General features: G+C 55.3%; 1 protein-coding gene across 7 annotated transcripts in view; it reads left to right on the forward strand.

Annotated features, from left to right (window-relative positions):
- TDP1 (tyrosyl-DNA phosphodiesterase 1) overlaps positions 1–17,768 on the forward strand; it is a 70,909-nt gene extending 53,141 nt beyond the window's left edge. For 3 of the 7 annotated variants that reach the window (XM_052646702.1, XM_052646704.1, XM_052646703.1), the window contains 4 exons: positions 862–1,020; positions 1,518–1,620; positions 12,651–12,762; positions 17,487–17,768. In XM_052646702.1, the coding sequence (XP_052502662.1) occupies positions 862–1,020; positions 1,518–1,620; positions 12,651–12,762; positions 17,487–17,560 (448 nt within the window). In that variant the 3' untranslated portion in view covers positions 17,561–17,768. The remainder of the gene's footprint in view (positions 1–861; positions 1,021–1,517; positions 1,621–12,650; positions 12,763–17,486) is intronic. The other 4 variants (XM_052646706.1, XM_052646707.1, XM_052646705.1 and 1 more) reach the window with 3 other exon arrangements.
- Positions 17,769–18,944: the final 1,176 nt, after the last annotated feature.

Raw genomic sequence — 18,944 nt, forward strand, 5'->3', positions numbered from 1 at the left:
CTGTCCATGGGATCCTCCAGGCAAGAATACTGGAGTGGGTTGCCATTTCCTCCTCCAGGGGGTCGTCTCAGACAAGGGGTCAACCTGGAGTCTCCTGCATTGGCAGGCGGCTTCTTCACGATGCCCAAGCGTATATGCTTGCAGCCTGTTTACTCTGGGCACAGCAGCCGGCGCCTCTTCACCCCCTCCGCAGTCTTGCCCCTCCCCGCTCCTTTCCCACCGTGACCTCCGGTTTGTTCTCTGTATCTGTCAGGCTGTTTCTGCTTCGGCATGTTTAGTTGTTTCCTGTCTTTAGATTCCTTACATCAGCTGTAACGTGCAGTGTTTTTCTGTGTCTGATTTCATAAGCATAATACCCTCTGTGCCCATCCACGTTGGTGCAAATGGCAATGAAATTTCGCTTTTTCACTACTGAGTAATATTCCATTCTGTATTTACATAACACACCACATCTTTATCGGTTCATCTGCAGTGGGCGCTTGGGTTGCTTCCGTATGTTGACTATTATAAATAATGCTACTGTGAACATGGGGTACGTGTATCTTTTCAAATTATTGGTTGTTTTTTTCCTTAGAGTATATACCCAGGGGTGGGATGGCTGGGTCTTACGGCAGTTCTGTTTCTAGTTTTTTGAGGAACCTCCATACTGTGTCCATAGTGACTACATCAGTTTACATTCCCACCAACACTGCCCCAGGGTTCCCTTTTCCTCACATCCTCACCAACATTACTTTGTTATTTGTAGTCTTTTTGACCATAGCCATTGACAGAGCTTCCCAGGTGTAACGGGGGCTTCCCGGGTGGCGCTAGTGGTAAAGAACCCTCCTGCAAATGCAGGAGGCATAAGGGACCTGGGTTCAGTCCCCAGGTCAGGAAGATCCCCTGGAGGAGGAAGTGGCAGCCCACTCCAGTGTTCTTGCCTGGAGAATCCCTTGGACAGAGGAGCCTGGCGGGCTGCAGCCCACGGGATCACACCGAGTCGAACACGACTGAAGTGACTCAGCACCCACGAATTGCCGGGTATGGTTTGCTCATTGTGGCTTTGATTTCCATATCCTTGACTTAGTTTTTCCTTAAGTGCAGGTTTTATGTACAACAACAGCAGACACCCTGGTTCGGGCTACAGCAGGGTCGTGAACAGGAAGGGTTTTTCATAGGAAGAGGAAGGAATCTTTCTAAGGCAGGATAGTTTTTTTAATAGCCCTCCCTCAAGGGAAAACGCAGATGAGGGTGAAGCTGTCTCGGGCAGTTGGATAAACCTTGAAGAACACAGCAGGATTTACATTCCCGGAAAATCCCATGGACGGAGGAGCATGGTACGCTACAGTCCTTGGGGTCACAAAGAGTCGGACATGACTGAATGACTTCACTTTCACTTTTCCCCAAATGCAGGACCGTGCCGGAAGCTGAACGGATGTGAATGGGGCTCTGGGCGCTGACCACTGCTCTCGCCGCTGGGGGCATTTGACCCACGCCGAGACGCCTCGCTGAGTCCCGCTCTGTTCTTGTCCCCACAGCGCCAACCTGTCCAAGGCCGCCTGGGGCGCGCTGGAGAAGGGCGGCACCCAGCTGATGATCCGCTCCTACGAGCTCGGCGTCCTCTTTCTGCCCTCAGCGTTTGTAAGTCCACGCGGCTGCCTGACCCGCCGTGAGCGGGAGGGAGGCGGGCGCCTGACCGCCGTGAGCGGGAGGGAGGGGGGTGTGTGCTCCCATCCTTGGGCTTCCCAGGTGGTGCTGGTGGTGAAGAACCCACCTGCCAACACAGGAGACGTAAGAGATGCCTGTCTGATCCCTGGGTGGGGAAGATTCCCTAGAGGAGGGCACGGCAACCCCCTCCAGTATTCTTGCCTGGAGACTCCCATGGACAGGGGTGCCTGGTGGGCTTATAGTCCATGGGCCGCAAAGAGTCGGACACGACTGAGTGACTCAGCATGCACGCACGCAGGTTCTCTTCTTCAGTCTCATGACTGGCCCAAGGTCAGGAGGTCACACAGCTTTGAATTGTTTCCCCAGTCACTGTTCTGAGTGCCGTGTGGTCACTGCTCTCAAGGAGTATATCCAGTAGGTGATGGAAGATCCTGCTTTGGGCAGAGTTAATAACAGTCTTTAAATAAAGGTTGTGAGCCAGAATGTGAAAGTCACTACAGGATCAGCAAAGGGAGGAATGAGCCAAGTGCGAGGTCTGTTCTGGGGCAGGGTGGCCGGAGACCACCTTCCGGAGCAGGACGTCTTGAGGAGGGGGCAGCGAAGGGTCCCGAGGGTTCTCGGTCAGCAGGGAGGAGCAGGAAAGGCTGGCTGTGGAGGAACTGGCCCGAGCACCAGCCTGGAGGCAGGGAGGCTCGCAGCGTCTGCTAGAGACGGGGTCCCGGGGTCACAGAGGACTTGCTGTCGCACTCACTGGGAAGCCCCCAAGAGGGCACCACGTGGGAAGCCGTGTCTTTCTCTCGGTGTCCCTTTTCTTGCCACTCACTGTAGCTGAGTTGCTGGTAAGCACACCTGTGATGCTGGCCCTTGGCACTCCGCTTGGCCTGGATCAGAAGACTCAGTCAGGGGAGCGCTGTGAGCTGGTCCTGAGACTTCCCTCCGGGCCCCGCAACGTGAGGGCATGGTCTCGAGGCGGGCCGAGAGTGCCTTTTCTCAGTCTTGGGGGGGTTCTCACAGAACCATCTCACAGGCTGTCCTGGGGCAGCCCCATCACAGATGGTGTCACAGTCAAGGAGGCGACTTCCCCAGGTCCCCCCCACCAGCGGATCCAGCAGCCCCCACTGCCCCGTCAGCCCGACCCTCCTGTGGTCGCTCAGCTGTGTCACCGAGAGGTAGTAAATCCTCAGCACGAGGGAACTAACACTCGTGTGCTGTGATCGTAGTGACTGGAGCTTTGAGCGCAGGCTGGAGTTGCCTTCCAGTGACAGCTTCAGTCGTGGAGTCAATTCCCTATCCCTCACTGGCTTCTGTTGCCAGCATCTGCAGACTTGCGGTCCTTTCTAACTGTTCCGACGCGATCCCTCATCACGAAAACGAAAGCAAGAGAGAAGTACGCTGCACTTGCAGAGGCTCTCAACCCCTCTAAGCGACTGAGTTTTACCTCCGATGTAGCTTCTGTGTGTGCGTTAGAGAAAGAATGGCCATAATCGTTGAGAATCCCCAGAAGGACTCTAGGCTAGACTCTTCGCTCAGATGGTAAAGAACCCGCCTGCCAGTGAGAGATGCCGGTTCGATCCCTGGGCCAGGAAGATCCCCTGGAGGAGGGCATGGCAACCCGCTCCAGCATTCTTGCCTGGACAGTCCCATGGACAGAGGGGCCTGGTGGGCCACAGTCCATGGGGTTGCAAAGAGCAGGACACAACAGAGCAAGGAACTCACCACAGTTGGGCATTCTAGGTAGAATAAGGGTTGAGTCACATATAAAGACCATCAGGCAAGAATATTAAAAGATGGACTCCCCCATCCTACGCTGTGCCCCAGGTTCAAGATCGAGGCCTCCAGCAGGGGCTGCAGAGCTGGCTTACTGGGGAGGCAGCTCTCGAGTGAGCAGGCCCGTGCCGTGTTTCCACGTGCAGATCCGCGCTTCAGGGCAGGCCTCCTGCACCCTCTCAGGAGCCCGCACACCGCCGCCGTCTCGCCATCAGGCTTCTTCCCATCTGGGCAGATCGCTGTGTCCTTCAGCGAGTCATCACTGACTGGGCAGAGTGCTGAGACGAGGCGTGTGTACAGCACATGAGTGTCTGACCTCACCTCCCAGGGGCCTGACGGTCGAGCTGAGCAAGGACGTCGTCGCCGTGAAGCAGATGCCTTGTGTGAGAGACGCCCCGGGCATAAGCTGGCCGCTGAGATGCCTGAAGAGGGCTGAGAGACTTCCCAGGCATAAGCTGGCTGCTGAGACGCATGAGGAGGGCTGAGAGACATCCCGGGCATAAGCTGGCTGCTGAAATGCGTGAGGAGGGTTGAGAGATGTCCCAGGCATAGGCTGTCTGTGAGACGCGTGACGAGGGCTGAGAGACGCTTGAGGAGGGCTCTGGGCCGAGTGAGCAGAGCCCAGAGGTCTCAGTGCATTTCCAAGGTCTTTTAGGTGCGTTTTTCAGAAACCAGCTTGAGCTGCCTTAGGCCCACAGAAGGGGGCTGTGCTGGGATCACGGGATGGGAAGGACAGTGGAGACGTGGAGGGCCGGGCCGGCCGGCCCCCGACGACGGGCTGTGGGCTGCCGCCCCTGCTGCAGCTCCATCGCGGAGCTTCTTGGCCCCGTTGCGGGCCGTTCTGCGTTTCTAGTCACTGCACAAGCTTGGGTCTGCCCTCCACGCCTCTCCTTCCCAGGCCCGGCCCCCAGTAGGGGCCTGCTTGCAGAGAAGGCAGTTTGGTGTGAGCTAGGAAGCCACCCAAGAGGTAGGAGCTGACTGCCAGAGAGTTTCACCCACGAGTGAGGTGATGTGTTTGATCAGCAGGAAGCAGCTGAAGGGTTTTTGCAGCACAGGCGACGTTGTCCTTCAGCCGCTGTCTCGTCCGCGTCACGTACTGTTCTGCGGAGCTTCTGAGAATGCAGGAGACCTCTGTGTGGCCCTCAGAGAATTAATGTTTATGGATTTGGCTTTGAGGGCAACCCGGAGATCTCTGCCAGGTCATCGGTCACCTTGCGGAGGGTGCAGGAGCCCAGAGCGAGACTTGGCTCATGGAGGAGAGGCCCTCCCACTCACAGTGCGCCCGGCTCGTCCCTGGACTCGGCGCCTGGGGTGGTCTCCCACACAGTCGGCTCTGCAAGCACCTCCCGCCGCCTCCGAGGAGGCAGACGAAGCGGGGTCTTCATTCTCGGGAGGCCCGTGCCGCTGTCCCAGCCAGGCAGCCCTGCCTTGGTCTCTTTCTTAACACTCTGGGCTCCCCACTGATGGGGTGGGGCCCACACACAGAGTTGGGGGTCGTCTTTACTCAGCCCATTGATGCAAGCAGGAATCTCGTGGAGACACGCTAGAGACACTGGGGCGATGTTTACCGGTTCCCTGGTATCCCGCGCCACCCTTCTCGGGAGCCTTAATCTGTGTTACGGACGGCCCTGAGGCTCCCCGCCTCCCCCCACCCCCCTCTCTCGTCTGCACCACAGGTGCTGCTCCTCTGCACCCACGGCCTTTGGACCCGGGCTTGTCCTGTGTGCCCTGTGTGGTCATTGTTGACTCAGGCGTCCCCTCAGCTGGGCTGGGAGCTGCTCTCACAGGAGGGCCTGGTGCACGGGGGCCTCTCCCTGCAGTCTTTCCACTGGAGTCGCTCCCGTGAGGCTCCTGGGGCACCCTCACCCCTTTGTGTAAGGAGGACAGTTAGGCAGAGCAGGGACTGTGTGGGCGACGTGGATTTAATCAAAGGGGTACTGGGTAGGGGTGGTGCTCAGTCGTGTCCAACTCTTTGCGACCCCATGGACTGCAGCACACCAGGCTCCCCCATCCTTCACTGTCTCCCAGAGCTTGCTCAGGCTTACATCCATCAAGTAGGTGATGCCATCCAACCATCTCATCCTCTGTCGCCCCTTCTCCTCCTGCCTTCAGTCTTTCCCAGCATCAGGGTCTTTTCCGATAAGTCGACTCTTCTCACCAGGCGGCCAAAGTATTGGAGCCTCAGCTTCAGCATCAGTCCTTCCAGTGAATATTCAGGACTGATTCCCTTTAGGATGGACTGGTTGGTTCTCCTTGCAGTCCAAGGGACTCTCAAGAGTCTTCTCCAACACCACAGTTCAAAAGCATCAATTCTTCGGCACTCAGCCTTCCTTATGGTCCAGCTCTCACATCCATGCATTACCACTGGATAAACATAGCTTCGACTAGACGGACCTTTGTCAGCAAAGTGATGTCTCTGCTTTTTAATAGGCTGTTGAGGTTGGTCATAGCAGATGCTCGAGGACTTGTCAGGAGCAGTTTGCAGCGTGGGGCAGCTCACCGGTAGCTGTCTGTTGAAGCTGACGTGTGTGCACACAGCCTCATGGTCACTGCCATGGGGTCTGCTGCCTCACTCACAGTAACAGTCCCTGTGTCTCCCTTCAGTGTCTGAAACTTTCTGTGTTGGCCGTTGTCTTGAATGCCTGCTGGGAGTGGCGCAGTCTGCGGCCCGGTGTGATTCCTGTCTTTGGGTTTCTCCCTTCAGTGCTGTCAGGATAAGCCTTTTAATACATTTCGCTACGTGTTTGCCAGAGACTTGCCTAACACCCAGTTCCCGAGTCACTCTGCTGACCGGACATCGTCCAGACCCAGTTTCTGGAGATCAGCCCTCCTTTGTGGCCCTCAAGCAGAACTCCACGTGTGAAACACCCACTCTTCTGAGTCAGAAGCAGTCGGAATCGGCACTTCTGTCCTTCATCAGGGGACCATCCTGACGTCTGCATTCCTGAATGCGGACTTGAGGCCAGCATTGCACGTGGTCAGGTTTTGTGCTCAGTGTGGGGGCAGCCTCAAGTTCGGCAGGTGCCACCTGCGGGAAGCCGGCGGCTCTCCTCTCTGTGGCCGTCTTAGGGGCCGGTCTTTCCGGAAGCGTGTGAGCAGATGCTGCGTGGCCTACGGACTGCCGCAGGTGGAGAGCCGGCGCTCCCCAGTCATGATGATGGTGCCATTTGAAAGTTCTGGGATTGATCTGAAAGCCGACAAGTTCCAGGTAGCCAAATACTGATGTGTTCCCATTTTTTCTGGTTTTTTCCCCTCTGGCTGTACCAGGCCTTAACTGCAGTACGCAGGACCTTTAGTCATGGCGTATGGGACTTCGTCCCCTGACCAGGGATCGAACCAGGGCCTCTGCGCTGGGAGTGTGGAGTCTCTAACAGCTGGACCACAGGGAAGTCCATTCTGCTGCCTTTAAATGCGCGACTCAGTAAACACATCGTTTTGAGGTTAACCTAACTCGCCATAGAGCGTGGAGTCAGCAGTTTTCTCTTTGATCGGGAACACTTTCAAGACCTTTGGGGATTAATGTGACTGTGCTCCCCTTGGCTGTTGTTGCTCACAGTAGGTGCTCAACCAGTGTTTGTTCAGTGAAGACCTTATTCCTTCACAGTCTTGACTTCATCCTTCCACTTTTATTATGTTTTTTGAGTTGTCCCTTTTATCGTGGCAGTCTGAATGCAGGTTGGGAAAGGATTTCCAGACGCAGAGCGTTTCAGAAGGGAGTGAGGTTATTAGGAGCGAAGAGCAGAGATAGAGCGGGCTGCCGCCTCCTGACAGGCCAGGGCGAGTTGGCCTTTTTTGTGGGTTAGTAGCCAACTTCTGTGCCTCGAGACAAAGACAGTTCCTGCCGGCAGATCACCGTTAGGGGGTTGGTTAGGTCCCCGTGCGGTGACTCCCGGGGTGAGCGTTCCCGCCTGATGCAGGGTCAGGAGGCCTGCTGGCGATACCAGAGGAGCTTTCGGCCGTGGTTACACAGGAGTTCAGTCGGCTTCACGGGCAACCTTGGTCCAGTCTCTGCCTTTGTGGCCATGGTGTAAGGCCTTGCACCTGTGGCCTTGGGGCAGGACTCCACACCTTTAATTGAGGTGTATTTAACTTTTAGGCTAGACGGAGTCATCTGGGTTGAGAGAAATCTCAATATAGGAAAGATCACCTCGTGATTTGGAAGAGCAGCAGCTGTCTTCTAGCTTTCAGGCGTCTGTGAGTGCTTCAGGGAGACACAGTCTTCCCTCTGTGCACCTGTGCACTTCGGTGTGTGCTGAGCACGGACGTAGGCGCTGACGAGGCTGCCCAGTGCTCTGTCCAGAACCCCTCCCACTTCTGGGAATAACGCACAGACCATCTCAGAACGGTGGCCCAATGTCCCGAGCGTCCCTGCCCTTGTCCCAGGCTGAGGGCCGGCCCAGCCCCTTGCTCAGCCCCAGGCTCACGTGCTCCTGAGAGGGCGGGTTCTCTTTCCTGTGATCAGAGGCAAAGGTGCTGCAAACAGATACCTGCCAGCTTTCAGTCTTCATGGCTTTGCTTTCTCTTTTCTCTGTCTGGTTAAACATTTTTCATTTTTGTTGCCAAGCGTGGCTCTGGCCGGAAGAACTAATAAAATTTACAAGCGCCCCCACCTTAACCATCCCTTCGCTCTCCCTACACCAGCTCTGCCAACCTGCCGGGGGCCCGGCACACGGCTCAGGCGCTCCGAGTTCCCGGGAGGCCACGGCTGAGCACCAGGTTTCAGGTGACGTTTCTTTACACCTCGTGTTCTTCTGCTCAACTGACAGGACCACGTCCTGGCCCTGCCGCTCAGCGGTCCACGTCCAGTCCCCACGTCCTGTCCCGTCTGCTGGGCACAGCCTCTGCTGCCCCTGCTGGTCCTGGTCTCTGCTGCCCGGGACCCGTCCCATCCACCCCCGCTCAGCTCCCGCCTCCTCCTGAAGCGGTTTCTGCCGCCCGTTAGGATCTGTGTCTCTCTCCCTTGAAGGCTTCTGAGGCCCAGGAGACAGCTCTCCGTGTCCTCAGGGGCAGCACGGTGGATGGGAGCAGCGTGCCTCCCAGCGCCTCGCCCCTGCCTTCTGCCCCCACCCCCGGGCCCCACCACGCACCAGTGCCTGTCAGCCACCAGTGTAGCAGTGATGGCCGTCTCCTGGCTGTGACCCCCCGGGCCTGCTTGTGCTCAGTTAGAAGTGGCTCAGAGAGACAGCACAGAATTGGAGAGAGTCCAGGGACCAAGAAGGAGCCCTCCCCGAGCACAGGGTCTGAAGGCTCAGGGACTCGAGGTCTGTAGGAGCCAGAGTGACGGGGGCGTGCAGCCCCGCACGAGTGGTGAGACTCAGCCCGCTCACTTCTCTGGGCTTCCTTCTCCTTATGCTTCAGGAAAAGCAAGAGAGCCACCTTCCTGTGACTCGCTTCCTTGCCAATCAGCACGTCTGTGATGAAAGGTGCTCCTTCCAGAAGGTTCATCTGCCGCTAGTGTTCACCCAAGAACATTTGATACCTTGCCTAGGGTTTTACTGCTTGAGGATGCTACTCGGTTAGATGCAACTGGAGACATAAATTGCATCTCAGACTGAAATGTGAGCCCGCTTCTTGTTGTCTGTGATTGAGCTAAGCTGCTCAGCCTAATCTGTCACAGTGGGGACCAGCTCTTTCCCTCCCGGAACCGACGGGGGAGCCAGTAGCTCCTCAGGCGTGTCCACGGCCACCCTCTCACCTGGTGTTTGATCACTGTATTGTCATAACAGCTGTCTTCAAAGTGACCCATGCCTGGGACGGTGCCGTCCTCTGTTTTGTAAAATGCCAGCTGGTACCACTGTGACATATAAATGTTGACGATTAGACAGCCTCGAGTTATTCGACACCCAGATTGAAGGGGAAAGTGGCACTCTATAAAAATATGATGCCCTAGAATTGGGGTCAGAAATGGCAGTCTAGGGAAAAGTGCATTTCTTCCTGTCAGGCATGGACAGCTCAGTGCTCCTGGCGTGTGAATCGGCTGCCACAGAATGGCACAGGGGGGCTTGCGATCTGGGTCTGAGCCATAAAGATTCATCATCCCTCACCATGCGCATTTGAGAAGCAATGCAGTAAGCCAGGAGCTAAAGAAGAGGAAAGTCGTTTTTTGTCTGAAACTCCATAAAGTTTTTGACAGTCATTGAATAGGCATCACTTCCCAACCTCTGGCCTCTTTTTTTTTTTTAAGATGTTAAGGGCCAGGGTTTCCAGAATGTGGCTCGTCCTGTCTTGTTCAGTTGCTCAGTCGTGTCTGACTCTCTGTGATCCCATGGACTGTAGCCCGCCGGCCCCTCTGTCCGTGGGATTTCCCAGGCAGAGGTGCTGGAGTGGGCTGCCGTGTCCGCCTTCACGGTGGAACTTCCTTGCTCAGAAAACCTCTTGCAGCTCCTCACTGCACATCACAGTAAAGGCCGCTCTCTCACCAGGGTCCTGCGACGCCCCGGGCTGTAAGTGAAGGATAACCAGATGAAACTTGCTTCAGGCGGGGCTGAATCCAGAGGTCTGCGCGGTGTCACTGGGGTGCCTTCCTTCTAAGGCCCGGTTCCTTTGAAGGACGTGGAGCTCGGTCTGCAGCTTGGGGCTCACATGAACCTTGCCGAACTGTTGCAAGTTGTTACCTTCCATGGCCCGGAGGGCGGGCTCTTGTCTAACACTCAGAAATGAACTGTCTGAGGAGACACGTGCTGACCAAGCAAGAGACCTTATTGGGAAGGGGCACCCAGGTGCAGAGCAGGCGGGAGGGGGAGCCCAGGGGACCGCTCTGCCACATGGCTCGCCGTCCCGGCCTTCGTGGGGACTGGGTTAGGTTGCGTCTGGCCAGTCGGAGATGGATTCCAGCACAGAGGATTCTGGGAGGTTGCTAGGCACTTGGGCTGGAGTCTCCTCTCCCCTTTTGGCCTTTCCCAAACACTTCCAGTTCGGGTAGCTTGTCAGTTCTGCATTCCTTGCCGGGACCCCTTGTAATAAGGTGACTCGTGCGAGGCATGGCCATCGTTCCCGAACAGGGTGGGCAGTTTCAGTCTGTGGCTCCTGTAGCGAGACAAGCTCCCCAGAGAAGGGTGGTCTCTTCCCCACATCCCTGGCTCAGGCCGCGTGCCCATCACCGTGGCCAGGAGCCGGCCCGATTCAGCAGGGAGAGGCCGCAGGTGTCCACGCTGCTCCCCTTGACCGCCCCCTTGCAGCCTGCCGCCACGTTCCCTCTCCAGCGCTCCCCCGCCTCGCCTCCCTCACCGTCCCCCTGCAGGGCCTGCCCTCAGGCTGGCCTCCCCCGATGCTGCTCCCTGCCAGCTCTCCGTTCATCAGAATTATATCAACTTTTCAAGGTCCAGCAAAAATATTTCCTGTGGAGCCTTTTCTTAAGTGACCACCATTACGAGGTCCTTTCTTCCTTTTCTGCGCAGACTCTGCCTGCCTCACGTGTTCCCTTTCGCAGCTTTACTCACCCGCGTCTGGGGCAGGCGTCCCCCCCCTGCCCACAGTGCTTCCATGCACGCTGCTGCATTTGCTTCCATGCAGATGCCCAGAAAGTGAGCGGGGAAGGTCCTTTAACCCCATTTTTGCAACTCAGCATTTCCTGACCACCACCTGTGCATCGAGGCTTGTGCTGGGTGCTGAAGTGAGATGTATCAATGCAATAAGATCCGGAAGATTGGGGCGTCCCAGGAGTTGCAAGTGGTAAAGAATCCGCCTGTCAGTGCAGGAGATGCAGTTTCAATCCCTGGTGGGGAAGATCCCCTGGAGGAGAACATGAAAACACACTTCAGTAGTCTTGCCTGGGAAATCCCATGGACCGAGGAATGTGGCAGAGTCAGACGTGACTGAGTTCCCATTTTACAAGTGAGGAAGCTGAGGCCTAGTGAATGCATGGCCCGGTATCCCCCGTGGCCACCTTGCTTAGTTCCTCTCGCATACAAGTTCTCGGCGTCTCTGGGCCACTAGGGACCCTGTGCCCCCCGCCTGGACCCACCCTCACCTGACCAAATACAAGTCACCTTTCAAAGTGTGATTGAAATGTCACCTTAGGGGGGCTTCTGCTGAGCACCCGTCCCCGAGAAGTCTAAAACAGGCCTCCTGTTTTCTAGGGCTCGTCTGCTGTTGCTCACAGCCCCGTCACAAACTGTAATTGGTTACTTTACTTCCATAAATGTGCGTGTGTGACGTCTCCCCACGAGACTGTACATCCCGAGAGAACAGGGATTGTGGCAGTTGTGGCGACTCCTGTACATTGAGTACAGGCCGGCACAGAAGAGACACCCAAGGAGTCGTGAGTGGGGTGAATGAGCACAGCCTGAGCCTCTCACGCACCCTTAGCACCACACAGACACAGCCCGGGCTGCCCAAAGGCCAGGTCCACACAGCGCTGCTGCTCGCCGTGCCTCCCCTGTGCCCCGGAAGGAGCAGCCTCTTCTACCCAAGTCTAAGTTGTGCTCACCAAGATAGGAACTGTAGGGCTAGCACTTTGTATGGGTTCTGGAGACAGAGCCCCATTTGATCTGGGCGTCTAGGATGAGAAGGAGTGATATGAGTGTGAACGGGTGGCCAGAGGAATGAGGCAGAAATGGGGGTCATCCAGGAAGGGGCCGGGGGATGGTCAGTGGTGTGGGGAGCGCCCAGCTTACCTCCAGGGCGCTCACGTGGTGGGCAGGCCCCGTGTGAGGAGGCAGGAGCGGTGTGAACACCGGCCGGGTTTGGCACCTGGCCTTGCATCCCGATGAGAGTCCGAAGTTAGTACGAGCCTCTTCTGGAGTTCTTAGACTCAGCCTTCATTTGGTGGGTCTTGTTGAGTTCTCACTGTTACATTCCTATCCCGTTTTCTTGGACACTCTCATTACACATGAAAGCAACTTTCATACTTCACCAGAGTGAGCAGCCCATTACTGTAGCAATCCTGAAAGTATTCCAAGTATTTGATAGTGTCTTCTGCATACTCCCTGCCGCTGCACACAGAGATCAGTAGAAATGGGCTGTAACAGCCAAAAATTTCACATATCTTTATATACGTTATTAAACTTTTGCAAGCTTTGCTATAATTTATTTTCTGAAACTTGGACATCTCATTTTTAGGAAAGAGTAATTTGCAGAGTGTCGTAAATATATTTGACCTAACTGATATCAGAAAAAGCTCAAAACAGTCACAAAAATAGCTCTGAATTCTGTTGTGAGCATCATAAAAATATAGTTGCATCTTGGGACCTTCTTGCAGAAAATGAGATGCAATTATAGATTCTGTGTGTCTGCAGGGCCTGGACAGTTTCAAAGTGAAACAGAAATTCTTCTCCGGGAGCAGCCAGGAGCCCACAGCCTCCTTCCCTGTGCCGTACGACCTGCCTCCAGAACTGTACGGAGACAGAGGTGAGACCCGGAGGACAGAGACGCTCGGGTGTGAGTGCCAGCGCAGAGACGATGGCGCTTGGGGAGACCCGTGGGTGGGCTCTTGGCTGGAGCCTGGCCGGTGGGCTGCTCTGGGAGCACAGGTTTGCAGCCCCGGAGACACTGCTCTCAAGTTGCTGGGTCTCAGAACCCCCTGTGCCCTTACTAATCAAGGACCAGAGACAGCTTTCCTTTACATGGGTTTCTATAGCTGTTGACATTTGTCATAAAGAAATTAAGCCAATAAATTTTAAAGTACTTATTGACTTATTTTAAAATAATGATAAGCCCATTGATATATTTAAAAATATCTGAAGTGGCTATTCGCCAGCTCAGGTTGGTTTGGAAGGCAGCCTTGTCCCCCGCTTTGTAGGCGCGCCTGCTGTCTGGGCCGATGGCTGGGCTCTCACCGCTGCTCCGCGCTGCCACCCGCATCGGGCAGCCTCTGTACACCCAGGCGGCAGTGACGACTTAATGTTAGGATGGCCGTCGTTTTGACTTTACAGGTGTACCCCCACCCCCGTGAAAGGTAGGTCCTCAAGTCACCCTCTGAAAACTGCTGCGCTAGGCGAGGACTTTAAGGTCAGAGACCAGGTACATTTCGCAGAGGCAGTCGAGGCGTCTTGGCGTGGGTTCCCAGTGCTCTGGAGGGAGGCTGGCCGGGGTGGGCGGCCCCACCTCCGCACCTGCTCTGATGTGGCCCCTCCACTCCAGAGCGCTTCTCTCAGCCCCGGGAAGTCTGGCTTTGAGGCGAGTTCACGCTTTACCAGGCTCAGGCAGGGGGAGATGTAATACAATCAGGACAGGGCAGATCCTGCCTTATTTTCCCCTGTAGGGTAGACGTCTACTGGGGTAGCCAAGTATAGTCCACGGTTTTTGAGCAAATGCTAAGTGTGAACAGGGCAAGTTTGAGTTTTAATTGGAAAGTGTTAATGACATCATCCCATTAATATGGCAAAACCTCGGATTCCCTAATGGGGTTGGCCTTGCCTGGCGGGTCCCTTCCTTCCCTGATTGAGGCTGGTTGGGGTCTAGCCGCCTCCCACCCTCACTCATTCCTGGCTTTCGTAGTGAGCCAAGTCTGCCCTTCTGATGGCTCCTTTCTCAGGTTATCTGGGCTCATCTGACAAAGCCCCTCCTGCCTCACACAGCTGGCTTCCTCTCTCTGGTCACATGGACAGCTTCCAAAGGCCTTCTTGTTCCCTTCCTTCCAAGCCATGTGTATTTCTCTGAGTCCTCTAAGTATGTTGTTGTAAATTCACCATATTTGTTTTTCACTAGCAAGAGGTTCTGTCAGAATTTCAAGGAGTCCGTGACGACTCCTCCCGACCTCCAGCTCACAGATGGAAAACACTGCTTTAGACCCTGGTGCTTATGCACCAGCCTGACAGCTTATCGCATGACCTTGGGTGGTGGTTTGCCTTCTCTAGGCCTTAGTGTCTCCATTTGCAAAATGAGAGTGCACAGCTCACTGCTGAAAAGTGACTGAGATGAGGTCTTGAAAGCATCTAACCCAGTGTCCAGCTCAGGAGTAGCATCCAGTTGCTGTTAGCCACTGTTTCTGGTACTTAAAATGTCCGATGCAGTTATAACAGGGAGTGGACGGTCATTCTCTCCCCCACCCTGATGAACTGACAGCCTGTGACTCGTGCAGGACAGTCCCTGCCCCAGGGCGTGACCTGATGCCCTCGTTCCCCTTCTGGCTTCGGGCTGTGCCTTTGTCTCTTTTCCTCTCTTGTTTTTCCGTTCTGTTCCCTCCTTCCTGCCCCCCAGCCTCCCAGCGCTCCTGGATAAACGTGCTGGTGGTGGGGAAGACCCAGTGTGATGGTGGCCTTAGGCTGAGCCTCCTGGGCTGAGTGTGTGCTGAGCTGTGGGCCTTGGGCCCTGTCTTGACAAAGGGGCGCATTGCCAGGCCCGGCCCTGACCTGAGACGAGCTCTCCAGCGGTGGGTCCCAGAAATACATGCCAGCAGTTCCCAGTCACCCGGACAGGGAAGCGCGGTGCAGACACAGTGAGGGTCGGCTTCCCAGCGGCAGGGCGTTCCCCAGTCTCCCTCCCCTCTGGACTGTTAACTGGAGAGGCCCTCGGCTTTGTCTGGCAGGGTGGTGGTGGTTAGTCGCTCAGCCGTGTCAGACTCTCTTGCGACCCCATGGACTGTAGCCCACCAGGCTCCTCTGTCCATGGGACTTCCCAGGCAAGAACACTGGGGTGGGTTGCCATTCCCTTCTCCAGGGGGTCTTCCTGACCCTGGGATTGAACCCAGATCTCCTTTATTGGCAGATCGGTTCCCACTTGGCCAACTGGGAAGCTCGTCTGGCAGAGCTCAGCACCTAACCGGCACTAACACGCATTTCATGCACACACACGACTGTCACGAGGCACGCGCTCTCACGGGGCAGCCGAGGAGGCTCGCCTGAAACAGCCCTTCGTCCCAGCCAGTGAGTGGCAACGCTGACTTCACAACCCCCCACCGCCTCCCTGTTGGCATATTTTTGTGGAGGGCCTTCCAGCCAGCATGGAAAAGGATCTGCCCAAGAAATACAGACATTTGGTTGTTTATAGAACAGAGCATGGCATTTGCCAGGCGGGCGGTTTCCAGGTCCTCTCTTGGACATCACTGGCTCATTTTGAAGGAAAGGAATACAGTCACCGTTGGTGTCTGCAGGGGGTGGCTCCAGGACCCCCCTGGATACAAAACCCTCAGATGCTCGCGTCCCATGAGAAGCGCTCTATGTCCCCGATTCCACAGCCCCAGATTCGACCAACTCCTGATCGTGTAGTACATGTTTACTGAAAAAAAAATCGGCACGAAAGTGGACTCGCAGACTTGAGACCGAGGCGGTTGGAGGGTGCGCTGTAGATGCAGCGGTGGTCTTTTAAGTTACAAGGAATGTCTGTGTATCACAGGTCCTGCACTAGTGAGACTCTCGTGACTAGCTGTTCAAACAGCAAGGGTCAGAGTGTGTCCTGCCCGGGGATGAAGTACAGCTGCCGTTACCCCCCAGAGCAGTTTGCAGGGAAAGAGGAGAGAGAAGTGCAGGGACGCGCAGACGCAGAAGATGGTGTTTCTTGGGCAAGAGAGCGGCCAGTGAGGAGCCAAAGTCAGGTCGCCAGCCCCCTGCCTCCCGGGCAGACTCACAGAAAGTGTGGTTTCCTGCTTTCGAGCCATCCGGAGGCCGAAGGCTAGAGAGCAGGGTTCTGATACCGTGTTTCCACCTTGGGCGTTCTGTGGCTGCTCCTGCTGGTGGGAGCTGCTGTGTACATGGTCACTCTATGATTATTCAACACAAACAGCGAGGCCGGGCGGCGTGAGCGGCCGATACCATTGTTAGGCGGGCCAGCCTCCTGGCTGCCATCTGCCTCTGCTCAGGAAGAGGCCCGCCTTCCGCCGGGGTGGCTGGCTGGTTCCATCCCAGCCGACCTGCCGAGTGAGCACTCTGCCCTTCAGACTTGTTCCGTCACTCAGAACAGTAGTGTTTCTCAGAACAGTAGTGCGGGGCGGGGGGTGGGGGGGGTATTTTTAATCCTTGCAATGTATTTACACCCTACCCAAGGCAACCTGCTCCAGTATTCTTGCCTGGAGATTCCATGGACAGAGGAGCCTGGTGGGCTATAGTGCATGGGGTCTCAAAGAGTCAGACATGACTGAGCAACTTACACTTTCACATTATTTTGGCTCTTTTGGAAGAAAAGTTCACATTTATTGAGTGCCTGCAATATGCTGGGAACGAGCTCCCCAGTCAGTCTCGCTTTCATCCTTCACAGTAATCCTGGGAGGTTGCAAGTGTAATTAGCTCCCATCTCACAGACAGGGAACCCGAGACAAGATCCACAAGCCTTCCCCAGGCCGCAGACAAAGACGAAGGCAGCATTTGGACCTGGGTCTTCTTTCTGTAGTATCCATACCATTCCAGGGCCTGTTGCTTTCCTTGATGTGGATCTACAGTCATTACACAGAGGTCTTCATGGCTCACCGATCACTGGCCTTAAGTTACAGAAGAAAACCGTCTCAGGGATATGACTCTGGGCCCCGTGGTTCTGTGTGACCGTGACCAGCTGAGAGCAAAGAAGTGGCCTTACTGTCCCTGTGGTCACTGCTGGTTTCTCCCAAAAGAAGAAAACGAGAGCTGCCCTCCTTTTTAGGTTCTCTCTGCAGATGGAACAGGCATCTGGCACAGCTCATCCGTTTATCTCATTTAATGGGCTTCCCTGGTGGCTCAGTGGTAAAGAATCGCCTGCAATGCAGGAACGTGGGTTTGTTTCCTCTCTTGGGAAGATCCCCTGGAGAAGGAAATGGCAACCCAGTCCAGGATTCTTGCCTGGGAAATCCCATGGACAGAGGCGCCTGGTGGGCTGCAGTCCCTGGGGCTGCAAAAGAGCAGGACACGACTGAGCGACTCAACAGCAGCAGCATCTCCTTTAACCTCCTGCCAGCTCCACGTCTTAGGTGCAGATGAGGAAACTGGGGTCCAGAGGCGAAGGGACTTGTGAACCTTAGTGGCAAGCCAGCATTTACGCCGGGGTTCACGGTCCCGTGTCTTAACATGAATCTTTACTGCAAGCTCCTACCCAAAAGGGCTCAGTTCAGAAAAGGGCTCTCGTGATATGTCGACTCCAGCCCGTGAGTGACTTGATCCTATCAGGCGAGGGGATTTTCTGTAATCATTCAGATAAGTGTTATACTCATGTAATCTTTTTTCCCCCAGATCGACCATGGATTTGGAACATCCCTTATGTCAAAGCACCTGATACACATGGGAACATGTGGGTTCCCTCCTGAGAGCAGGAATGCTCTGTGAAGTTGACACGTAAGGCCTGAGCCCCGAACACTGGATGTCCTTGTTTGTAACGTGTGTTCACTTCCCTTAATGTTTTATCTGCCCCCCAACAAAACTCTGCAAAGGTCAGTCTTTCAGACATGAACGTTGGTTATCCTTTCAGTGGTCACTGTTGACATTCTCACTTGAAAAAAAATTGTATATTTTCTTAACTCCCTTTTCTATGCCTTGGAATAAAAGCTATCAAACTTCCCCATATTAAAAGAATATAAATAGATAGATGCAAAATGATCTTCCTGGTGATGCGGACACTTGTGGTGTCAGCGCTTCTGAACGGAAGATTGACATTGTGAGCTGTGCTCCATTGGGAAGGGTGCCCCTGATTCAGCTGAAACTTTCCAGAGCAGGAGTGTGACCCGTCACCCCTCCCTCAGCTTTCTGGGTGTGTGGCGCAGTTGCTGGAAGTGCCTGCTGTACGTCACTGAGGCCCACGAGGCTCCCCAGACGCCACACGCCAACTGACAGTCGTCATCCAGCAGCTTCCCATGACACTTCATCCTCCCCACTCAGACCAGTCCCCGCCTGCCCTGTCCTCAGCCGTCCCCACAAACGCGCAGAAAAGACAGCTCACAGGCGCCTAGCAAAGCACACAAGTATTCCACTCGAGGGGCCCCTGCAGGTGAGCTGACAGGGAGGGAGGAGGCCCAGAAAGGGTCAGGACGCCCGCGGGGCTCCAGCCACCCAGGTCAGCGCAGCGGGCGTCGCCGTGCTTCTTGTCCAAGCGCCCCTCACGGGTGGGAACCACGCTCTCCTCCGATGACCCAGAGCCTCCTGGATTCCTCTGTGTGGGTCTCCTTTCCAGTGGTTCTCAGCCTCTTCATCCTGTCACTTAGAATGCAGTTGATTGTTAATTCTGAATCTTTTTTTTAAGATGCTCGTTTTTCAGAGTGTTCCTCAGAGGCCGACAACGTTCACATCAGAAGTGGGGTGGGGGTAGGTACTGTGGCAGGAGGCGGCCGGGCAGGCAGGGATGGGGTCTCCCGCCTCCTGCAGAGGAGGCCTCCTTCACTCTCTCATGTTTCGGGTTCTGTAAAGGGCGTCATCTGGGTGGTTTTGTTTTGTTTTGCATTCTGCTTAAAAACATAAAGTTGAAAAGCCACTGAATTCATTTAACCAGTTCCTTCCACTGGTAAGAAAAGTAAGGCTTAAGCCTTCTTGGAACCTGCCTTCTGCTTTAACACTGAAACCCTTATCAGATTTGAACCCAGCAGCAGCCCTGGGCTCACAGTAAAGGCGGATGTGACGACGAGACCAGCCCAGAATGGGAGCCCAGCCGTCTGAGTGGGCATCCAGAGGACTGTGGTTGACCACCCGGGATGCCCACTA

Source organism: Budorcas taxicolor, chromosome 10 (genome assembly GCF_023091745.1).
Source record: "Budorcas taxicolor isolate Tak-1 chromosome 10, Takin1.1, whole genome shotgun sequence".
NCBI classification, from domain to species: Eukaryota; Metazoa; Chordata; class Mammalia; order Artiodactyla; family Bovidae; genus Budorcas; species Budorcas taxicolor.